Genomic DNA, 11110 nt, shown 5'->3' with positions numbered 1-11110 from the left:
TAATTTTACTTCTGGTTTGAAAAAAAATGTTACCACAAAGGTTTACTGGGTTTTGTCAAATACTCTTTCTGTGTCTGTTGAGGTAATTGTGACTTTTGTTTCTTATTCTTAATTCTATTGATACGATGTATTACATAAATTGATTTTCTTTTTTTTTTTATAAATTGATTTTCAAATGTTAAACCAACCTTGAAATTCTGGAATGAATTGTACTTTGTCAAGGTATATAATTCTTTTTATGTGTTGCTGTGTTCATTTTGCTAATACTATTTTGTTGAGGATTTTTGTGTCTATATTCATAAGTGATATTCATTTGTAGTTTATTTTTCTGGTGTCTTTGGTTTAGTGAAAAGATGTTAAATTGGAATCTTCAACTTTCAATAAACCTGATCATAAGAATTGGTTAAATAGCTTGTATATTACAAGTAGAGGTTGTTTTAAATATGGTAAATGAAATTAATTCAATAGTTCCTTCTTTGTAATTTTCCGTGGAAATACTAGATTTTTTTTCAAAGACATGTTCACAATTAATTGCAGTCTTTTTGAATGTGTCTGTACATGGTATTTTTTTATTCTAAAATATGTATAATAAGATTCTAGTCAGTTGGTACTCTACTTAGTCACCAACTAGTGATTGTTAGAAGATGCTAGTTTTTGTGCTGTGATCTGTACAGGTAAGACCTGATGGAGGTCTCATGTCTGACTTGATAACTGTAACTGCAGCGGGCTGCTCTCTCTGGGCTGGGACTCATTTGCCTGTTTGTAAAATGGGATTATGGGAAGGGCCCTGCCTGGAGTTGTGGGTGATCCCTTGTGATGTTTTACAACACTTCTTTTATGTTATAAACTCTTCTTAGTTATTTTACACATTTTTAGGTGCTTTGAAAGAGTTTTCAGTTTTAATGTTGTATTTAAAATAATTAAGGCAAACTTAAGATGCTAAGTATATGCTATTAGGTGTTTAATTTTGTCATGTTCATTGTCTTGCATGATGACATTTTTTACTGAGTGAAGAAAAATCAGTGTAGGTATAAATAGGTAGGTAGCTGAGAATTTCAAATATCCCTAGATGTGCTTGTAGGAATGTTTTATAAATAAATGTCTTCTATCTTATGTGTTAAATCAAAATAAAGGTTGTGAATAGTTGGCATAAAGTATCTGGGTGCTGACTTCACTGCTCTGCTTTAGGTGAGGAAAGTTGACCCAATATTTATAATTGTGTAACATAAGTAAAATTAAAATTTGCTTCTGCTAAAAAGAAGATAATCTAGTTAAAACTGAATTTTGAAAGTGTTACAGGTGAAGAATGATCATTACTTACCAAATCTTGCAACGGAATAATGATAATGTTAATACCATTAAAAGAATAGGAAGTTTGTTTAAAATATTGTAGAGCTTCAGGATGAAATCTGGGAGCCATGTCTTTACAAATTTCAGTGTCAGTGATTTTCTTCTAAAGACTTTAAAAGGGTTTGATGACTAGTCAGAAAGTAGGAGCAAGGGTTGCACTTTCAGCTCCTGAGACAAATGAGCATGCATAGCAAATAGCAGAAAGGAAGACATTGTGCTCCATGAATGACCCTTGAGAAAGGATTAAGTGGCCATAGGAATTCACGTTCTCAGGACAGTGAGTGAATAGACATGAAAATACAGCCATACCTGTAACCTTACACAAAAATCACCAAGGCAAGAATTTAAAAGATAACTAAAAGGTGGTTCATTCATTGCTCAATTTAATTAAAAGGCAAACCATGTGTGCTGGTTACATGTCGACTTTGGAAAATAAATGAGCCTTTCACAGGGTCAGAGAGAAATTCTAGACCTGAGGGCAGTTCCACCTTTTATCTGTGTACGTTAGGGGAAAAGACAAGGTTTTTGGAGTAAAAAGAAAGGGCCAGTTTTTGTTTTTTTTTAATAAAGATATTAACAGAGGTTTGAAAAAAATAGTTTAGCTTCGTTTTATCAGTAAGGTATGACAAGTCTGAAAACGGATTATGTCTCTTTACCTTAAACAACCTGAAAGTCTGGTCTCTTAAAAGTTTCGTCGAGAATTCTGTATTTTCAAGTAATTACTGTTAAACATCAACATCTTTATCAAATACAGATATTTTTGTGCTGTGTGTTATTTTCTATTTCCCATTGGGATTAAGAAGTAAGCTACTGCTTATCTTAACTTTTGAAATCCAGTGAGAACTAGGTAACATGGCTAAAACAGAGGATGTGGAAAGCTTATGTTACAGGAAGTATATTTGAATTACTTTGGCAACTGGCAGCAATTTAAATCATATAACCCCTGCAGACTCAAATTTCCCTAAGAGTGAAATAGTGACTTGGCTAAAAATTTAGGTCTCTTGAGGGCTTTTCCACATCAAATCTTAACTAATTGAAGCTAATAATTTCACTAACATTCAGGATAAGAATACCATCTTTCTTTCTTGGTTTAGAACTAATTGTTTCAAAGAAGAATCACATTAAGAAGTTGAAATATAACTATTGTTTGACCTTGGGTTTTCCAGAGTCCCCCATGGACATACCAATATGCTACTATTTATATATTTCACCTCACTGCTGTACTTTTCCTCATTTTTTATAGGTGGGTGTGTAACTTCATCTCATCAAGGTGGGATAGGTAAACTTATAATGTATGATACAGAAAATGTTGTGGGGAAACACTGGTTTAGGTTATAATTTAGTAAAAGGATAGTAATGGATTTTTTTTTACATGTTTTGCAATAAACATATTTCTTTACCATAAAAACGAAAAGAGCTAATTCTTTACAAGTTTATAGACTTGAGGAAACCAATTTTGTTTTCTTCTTAGCTGGCTGATGTACTTCTAGTTCTGCATATAAGGTTTGCATGACTAATTTTAAGGACTTCTGGTTAATATTCAGTCTGATAATCCAGTGACAAGAGATGAGTTTCAAATTGCATTTAGGATTGTTGATGGAATTCACCTCCTTATAGGAGTGATCATGTATGGCCTTTGATGGGGATGGAGTCATGTAGATGGTGGTGAAGATGAGTGCTCTGGGGGTAACTGCTTGGGTGAAACTAAAGTGCTGATGAATTCATCAGGGAGATGGGGCATCACATCATTTAAAGTGTTTAAATTATCAAAAGTTTAATCAATCATATTGCTGCTGCTACTTAGTCGCTCAGTCGTGTCCAACTCTCTGACCCCGTGGACTGTAGCTGACCAGGCTCCTCTGTCCATGGGGATTCTTCTGGCCAGAATGCTAGTGTGGATTGCCATTTCCTTCTCCAGGGGATCTTCCTGACCCAATTGATCCTATTGGTAGATATGAATTTTATAGCATCTGCTTTTTATTGTACTCTTAATTGGTGCAGGTGGGATGAAGTGTCAGGACTCTTTTCGTGCTCTGGGCTAACTAAGAGAGATGTTTTAGTGCAGCAGAAAGAGCTGGGCTGGTCAGGAGGTCTGGATCCCAGTGCTGCATCTTTAGTCACCAATCCTGTGTTTTGTTGTGTGTATGATATCATCTGTAAGATAAATAATATCTGACCTTCAAGTTGTATAAGTGAGGAAAGCACTTTCAAAGTATAAAAAAATCAGTGTAAAGTTATAAGGTATTATAATTGTGGGCAGAGAAAATTTAGGTGATAACACTGAAAAAAATATGCTGTTCTATTTTTTTCCTTTTTGGTGCACTTTTCTAGGTGAATGTGCCTCTTAGGAGCAGTTGTCTGAGAGTGCCTGGGATAAGCGTGGGCTGCACAGGCAGTGTACCCCCTGAAAGGCCGTGCTCCCTGAAAGACTCGGAGCAGCTCAGCCAGCATGTCCAGAGTGTGAAACACGAAGTACATTTATTCTGCGAAAATGATAAGTAAATATAAGATGATAAAACATCTCAAAGATTCCATTGTTTAATAAATATAACAGCAAAATCAATAAAAACTAAAACTATATTCAGAGGAAATAACACAGGTCACCACTTTTCACAGACCACAGCATCTGAAGATGGCATTCAAATGTTGATCTGAGTTGTGCAGACATATTAACTACATAGAGTGATTTTTTTTGAAGGTGGTGAAGCCACAGAATAAGAAAATTAATGACAGAAATTGGAACAAAGTATACTGTACATAAAGATGTTTGAATTTGAGTTGAGAATGAGAAACTGGGAAGGTTCCAAGCTACACCACAGTGTTTGTTGAAACTGCAGAGGTGGTGTCAGCCTCTGAGAGCCTCTGAGTTGTCAGTGGTCACTTTCTAAGAGCCCTGGGGGGATGGACATTTAGGGCTTATCCAAATTGCAAAGGGTTCTGAAAAATCATATAAAAATTAGTACAATTACACTATATAAAAAAGCATCAAGTGTTCAGGATGTACAATGAATGGATTTATAACTGAAGATAGCTAGGATTTTTAAGGATTTACCTTTTACTTTTTCTGCATACAGAAGGAACATCAAACATTTAACTAGTCATCTTGCCACAACTTAATTCCACATATGCTCACAAAGGCAAGAAATTTAAACACAATATATCAGTAGTAAATTTGTTTGGCAAAAATAAAAGTCCAATATTGTATATTCCTGTGATTTAGTGCCAAAATATTTTTCTTGCTAAAATCTATTCATATTTTTAAAAATTATCACTGAGGAAGGGAAAACAGTCCTTCTGTTGTGAATCTGTTTTAAAGACTATGTCTTTTAAAGTTAACATTGATAAAATTTGGATTTCTTTTCCTCACTTCTGCTCCCTTTCGTCTTTCTGTCATTGTTCTCCTGAGATTTATTTACTACCCTATGCCAGGATTAGCAGGTGTCTGGCTCATGGGTTGTTCAGTTGATTAAATCATTTAGTGTGTTTTTTTTTTTTTTTTTTTTTCAGTTCAGTTCAGACGCTCAGTCGTGTCCCACTCTTTGTGACTCCATGGACTGCAGCACACCAGGCCTCCCTGTCCATCACCAACTCCCAGAGTTTACCCAGACTCATGTCCATTGAGTTGGTGATGCCATCCAACTGTCTCATCCTCTGTCATCCCCTTCTCCCACCTTCAATCCTCCCCAGCATCAGGGTCTTTTCAAATGAGTCAGTTGTTAGCATCAGGTGACCCAAGTATTGGAGTGTCAGCTTCAACATCAGTCCTTCCAATAAACATTCAGGTCTGATTTCCTTTAGGATGGGCTGGTTAGGTCTCCTTGCAGTCCAAGGGACTCTCAAGAATCTTCTCCAACACCACAGTTCAAAAGCATCAATTCTTTGGCACTCAGCTTTCTTTATAGTCCAACTCTCATATCCATATATGACTAATGGAAAAACCATAGCCTTGACTAGACGGACCTTTGTTGGCAAAGTAACGTCTCTGCTTTTTAATATGCTGTCTAGGTTGGTTATAACTTTTCTTCCAAGGAGCAAGCATCTTTTAATTTCATGGCTGCAGTCACCATCTGCAGTGATTTTGGAGCCCCCCAAAATAAAGTCTGCCACTGTTTCCCCATCTGTTTGCCATGAAGTCATAGGACTGGATGCCATGATCTTAGTCTTCTGAATGTTGAGCTTTAAGCCAACATTTTCATTCTCCTCTTTCACTTTCATCAAGAGGTTCTTTAGTTCTTCACTTTCTGCCATAAGGGTGGTGTCATCTGCATATCTGAGGTTATTGATATTTCTCCCGGCAATCTTGATTCCAGCTTGTGCTTCTTCCAGACCAGCATTTCTCATGATGTACTCTGCGTATAAGTTAAATAAGCAGGGTGACAATATACAGTCTTGATGTACTCCTTTTCCTGTTTGGAACCAGTCTGTTGTTTCATGTCCAGTTCTAACTGTTGCTTCCTGACATGCATACAGATTTCTCAAGAGGCAGGTCAGGTGGTCTGGTATTTCCATCTCTTTCAGAATTTTCCACAGTTTGTTGTGGTTTTTTGAGGAAGGACAAAAATGTTTATGACTTTCGGCTGTAGTTGTCCGAGTGCAACACTGCAGCAATATCCCAAAAGGCCAGAAGATGGTGCTATTGTCTACCAAAGTAGACCATTCCTCTGTTTCTCTGCATTGTTCAAAACTAGTACTTTAGGGGACTCTCTAGAGGCCAGTTGTTAAGACTCCAGGCTTCCATGGCAGAGGGTAGGGGTTTCATCCCTGGTAGGGGAACTAAGATGCCACGAGGCAGAGTCAAAAACAAAACAGTAATATTTTAAAGCCATCTGTATTTTCAAAATTCACACTGGGTCTAAACTTTTAAAACAGCAAAATTTAGCATTAGTTTCTGTTTTTAATTAAGAGGTTTTGTATATCTACATCTATCCTATCTATGTCATCATGTAAGGAATTAGACTTTGTCTTTTCAGGGATGTGGCACACATAGTGCATTTTTTACAAATTGGATTATGAACCGGTAATTAAGTGACATTACTTTAAAGCTTTGTTTTGTATTCTTGTAATGAAATTGTAATAGAGTGCCTAGGGAGAAGCTTTTCTTTCCTCTTTCAAAGTCATCTGTTCTTGCTTTTTGTCTTCTCCCTGTTTCTGCTTTATGTACTGTGGTGTCTTAGGCATTAAGAATCGACTTGTATTAATAATTTCTACTATAAGATGCAGTTGTTGATGGTGCAATATCTAACACTGCACATAAAACTGCCTTAAAATGTTTATTGGTATTTATTATTAGATACATCTCTTACTGATGGATGCTTTCAACTCTGTAAGGTTCTCATATAGGACTAGTCTGAGAGTGGAGTGTTACCAATTTAACTCATTTGCCAACGAGCGATTGCTTTATCCAAGAACTCTCTTTTATCGCACACTTAATGGTCCATCGCGGCTCAAGAGGATTTTTCCCTTTTCTTCTATGGCTAAATGCCCGTGTGATAGCGGTTCATTAGGTATGAACAGACTGGGTTAGCTGGGTTATGAGGCGTGTGGTCACTGGGAACATTATCTTGGTGGAGTTGTACAAACGTCACAAACGAATCCGAAGGACGTCTGCGATTGTTTGCTACAAGCTTGTACCCCAGGTTTTGATCCGTGCGCTTGGGAGAAGCCAGTGAGCAAAACCCATAAAGACCCTGTCCTCCTGGGGCTTCAGTCCCTCGTGAAGTTGGGAGCTGAGAAGGTTATCCGAACGAAAGGCCCGGTGCGTTGATGGCGACAGTACCCAACCAAATAAGCAGGACGCGAAGGACGAGGCCAGGCGACTACGAAGTCTGTCCCGGCGCGGAGGCTGGTGTGGATGTGATGCAGGTGCGGCTGCAGGCGAGGGGCGACTCCTGACTGCGGAGCCAACCTGGGGGCGAGGCTCGGAGGGCGCGGAGAGCCCGGGACAGAGGCGGGGCGGAGCCAGGCAGGTCATGGAGGCGGGGTTCTGGGCGGGGCGCGCCCCCTGGGGCGGGGCTTTGAGGGCGGGGCGAACCCCAGGGTTGTGCGCCGTGGGGCGGGGCCGCGGACGCCATTGCGCCGCTACCGGCTGGCGGTGGTCTCGTCAGGCACGCGGCCCACGCCTAGTCCCTCGGCCCACCCCCAGCGTAGTTCTGCAGCCGGCCCCGGCCTGGTCTCCGCCCAGTCCCCGCGGCGACGCGCGCGGCACGAGGGGCGGGGTTCCGGGGATGAGGCGGCGGCTGCGCGCAGAGACGATGCTCCGCAGCTGAGGAGACGCGGCGCCCCGAGCGCTGCGCGACCCGCGGGATGGCTCAGCCGGTCGGCCCGGAGGGCGGCGAGGGGCCTTCGGACGCCGGGGCGGCCGCGGGCTCGCAGGACGCGCTGAGCCTGGAGGAGATCCTGCGGCTGTACAATCAGCCCATCAACGAGGAGCAGGCGTGGGCCGTGTGCTACCAGTGCTGCGGCTCCCTGCGCGCCGCGGACGCCGGCCGCCGCCAGCCCCGCCGCCGGGTGCGCTCGGCCGCACAGATCCGCCTGTGGAGGGACGGCGCCGTCACCTTGGCGCCCGCCACCGGCGACGCGGGTGAGCCTCCCCCGCGACCCCCTTCGCCCGCAAGAGGCCCCACCACGGGCCCATTCCCCGTCGGCCGCGACCGTCAGTCCCCAGCTCCGGACCCCGGACCCTTCCGCTTCGCGGCCCCCATTTCCCACGGTCCAAGGAGGACCCTCACCCGGACGCCGGCCTCACCAGGACCCTCCCTTACCCCAGCCTTGGGCCCTCCGCCCTGCTTACTTCTCAGTCTCCTACTGGAGGACCTTAACCGAGGCCCCCCATCTCCCACGGAGGACCCCCACCGCGCCCCGGGCCCTCCCCCCCAGCGCCCCCTCCCCCGCCCCGAGAGGCCGGGGACGCGGGCCAGGTCTGCGACCGAGCGCCGCCGGAGTGGGTGGGAGCGTGGGCGAGGGTCTGGCGACGGCCCCAGGACGGGGGTGTGGGTCTGAGGGTCAGTTTGCGGCCTGTTGGGGCGACCAGCCCGCGGCCGGGGGGAGGAGCGGAGTCGGTCCCGGGACGCGCGCTCGTGTGGCTCGCGGCCGAACCCAGGTGGGATGCGCTCGGCGCTGCCCAGATTCGCCCGCACCTGGTCCCCGGCTGCTGCGCCTTCGCCGGGAGCTGTCGGCGGATAATGCTTTTCAGAGATGGGCAGCGATATTCCCTCCGTTGGAAATGTAAAGAAATCTGAGCCCTGAGGAAAATTCTGCTATTTGGGGAGAAATGAAGAGACTGGTTAAAAACAGACAGTATAATAAGATTTCCCTATACGTTAAAATTTGTTGCAATGAAAAACAGTCTTGTAAAGTAAAAAGTAAACGGTATGTCAGAATGGGTTTTAACTTAGGTTATTATCTAATGTAAAATCTTTGGGATTATCACCTGCCCATCAGCATATGGCTGCAGTTTACCCAAATAGCTGACGATGTTAAAGAGATTGGTAATAGGTTTCTTCTATCAGTTTTGTCTAATTTAGTCTTCTGAGAGACAAATCTGTTAAAAGCATTTTAAAAATCTACTGTTAGTTTTAGAAAGTTGATGGAAGTGTCAGAATGCTTAAGGTGAAAGATGTACTTCAGAATAGAGTTGTAATGAAACTCCTTATTTAATTGATTAAAATAGAGAACAGTCAAAAGACTGTGTTATCAATTCTGTCGATTCCAACAGACCATTTATTATTTATATTTGGTGTTGGGTTAACAGATTTTTAGAAGTTTATTTAAAGTCAGTCTTTTAATGATTGTTCTGAAATTATTTCAAACAAATTTTTGGTTTATTTGATGTGTCTATTGGTTTTAAACTTGGACAGTGTTAGTGGGAAATAGTTGCAGTTATAATTTATTTACAGTGTATTAATATGATATGAAAATATACTTTTATAAAATACAGCAAAACCATGCCTGGAGATCCAAGATTTCAAGGGGAAAAGTGTGTGTGTGCAGCCTGCTTTTAGAAGTTTCATTAGTCGTGATGACTTCTAGAAAGAACAAACTTCTTTTTGTTTACGTTATCCTTGAATTTAATCCCAGATTTCAAGTTGTGTTTGTGAACCTACCAGTAGTTTAGTTGTCAAAGATTGGTAGATTCTGGTGGTAGGTTTTTAAAAAGTCATAACCTTATGTTGAAATGATTTACATTTTGCATCAATGGTGTGAATGATAACGTATTGATCTCTTGGAATACATTCTGGCTCTCTGGAGAGAATGGCAGAGTTGTTTCCCACAGCAGCAGTATTGGACTTGTAATCCATCCTCTTCCTCTGTTGTGGAGAGAGCCCCATCAAAGTTGCTGAAATGGTCTTGAGCTTTTTGGGTCAATTGATTGAAAATCTGGGAAGTTCATACAAAAGTTTTGTTTATATTAGATAATTTATTTCCTTCTAGTATTAAGAGTAGTTGTGTGGTGGTGGAAGGCACCATACCTTCTGAAGGTTTACTCTTGATTCTTAAAAACGCTGTACAACTTATTACTCTGCACCCTTGTATAAATTCTGTTTTTAAGGAGAAATGGTAATCATGAACTTCCATTCTAAGAAGCACTTTGTTTTTTGTTATAAGATGTTTAACTTAATTGTTGACATTTGACAGCATTTGTATTTTCAGATGTTATCCATTGACTTACTTTCTAAATGCAGATTGAGGAAGTTAAGTGCTGTGCTCAAATTCATATTGGTAACTTTGAATCAAATCCTGGTCTTTTAACCTCTAGCCTTTGTGGAAAGGAACAGATTTGGTTTGATTTGGAATCATGATTCCTTCCATTTCTGGATGAGTGACCTTGAATAAGTTCCTTAATTTTCCTGAGTTGAACCTTCTCATCTATAAAATGAGAATAGATCACTTTTCTCCCATGGGATGGAGGTTTAAGTGAGATGGTATTTGTAAAGTGCCTAATGCAAGGCTTGATAGGTAGCAAGTACTCAGTAAAATTTAGTTCCCTCCCTCCCCTGATCTTGTGGTCCTTTCACAGCACCATGGTGCTTCTGTATTTTTTTACCCAGAATTGGGACACATGTTGAGTTTATGGATTCTCAGCCTGTGCACTGACATTTTTGACTGAATAGCTCTTTGTTGTGGGCACTCTTCTGTGCCTGTGTAGGGTGTTGAGCATCATCCCTGGTGTCTACCCACCATATGCTGGTCATCACCCGCCCCCTCCCCCTCCCCCAGTTGAAGTCTCCAGGCTTGGCCAGCTGTCCCTGATTGAGAACCCCTGGTCTCTCAGGTGACAGGTTGTTTTTATGGGGAATATTTCTGCTGGTCACTGTTGCCTCTGCCGTTGTTGAATAGTTGGTTCTTACCACTATCAGCAGTGTCACTCCATTTAGTCCCATAGAAAGAAATAGCACTTCCCATTCATTCTTGACTGGTGTTGGAATTGAATGTAGTAGCAGTAATTGATTTTAGTCTTTGTTTTCTTTTAATAGTATCAGCACATACAGAATATCCCCATTTGGGTTGAATTAAAAAGTTAGAAATGCATTGTGAGAGAAATAGAAAAATGTAGGAGGCATGGAAATGAAACCAATATTAGAAGAAAACAAGAATGGATAATATTATTAGCATTCAGATGTAACTTTAAGTCATTTACTAAGGTGTTCATGATAGTAGTGTGATATAGAGCTGAAGGAGATTAAAGAAGAAGGAAAAATTAGTTCTTTAGAGAATATTTTAAGAGACAGAAAATTATGTCATGAATCAGGATCTTAAAGTG

The 11110-nt window shown here is 41.5% G+C and overlaps 1 protein-coding gene across 2 annotated transcripts in view; it reads left to right on the top strand.

Annotated features, from left to right (window-relative positions):
* The first annotated feature begins 7445 nt into the window (after positions 1 to 7445).
* The window catches only part of SPIRE1 (spire type actin nucleation factor 1), a 146614-nt gene continuing 142949 nt past the window's right edge, over positions 7446 to 11110 (top strand). Inside the window, exon 1 of one of the 2 annotated variants that reach the window (XM_065932610.1) lies at positions 7446 to 7930. In XM_065932610.1, coding sequence (XP_065788682.1) covers positions 7654 to 7930 — 277 coding nt within the window. In that variant the 5' untranslated portion in view covers positions 7446 to 7653. The remainder of the gene's footprint in view (positions 7931 to 11110) is intronic. The other variant, XM_065932612.1, reaches the window with a different exon arrangement.

The sequence above is a fragment of the Muntiacus reevesi genome, chromosome 4 (genome assembly GCF_963930625.1).
Source record: "Muntiacus reevesi chromosome 4, mMunRee1.1, whole genome shotgun sequence".
Taxonomy (NCBI): Eukaryota; Metazoa; Chordata; class Mammalia; order Artiodactyla; family Cervidae; genus Muntiacus; species Muntiacus reevesi.
This window is presented reverse-complemented; position numbering and strand designations above follow the sequence as displayed.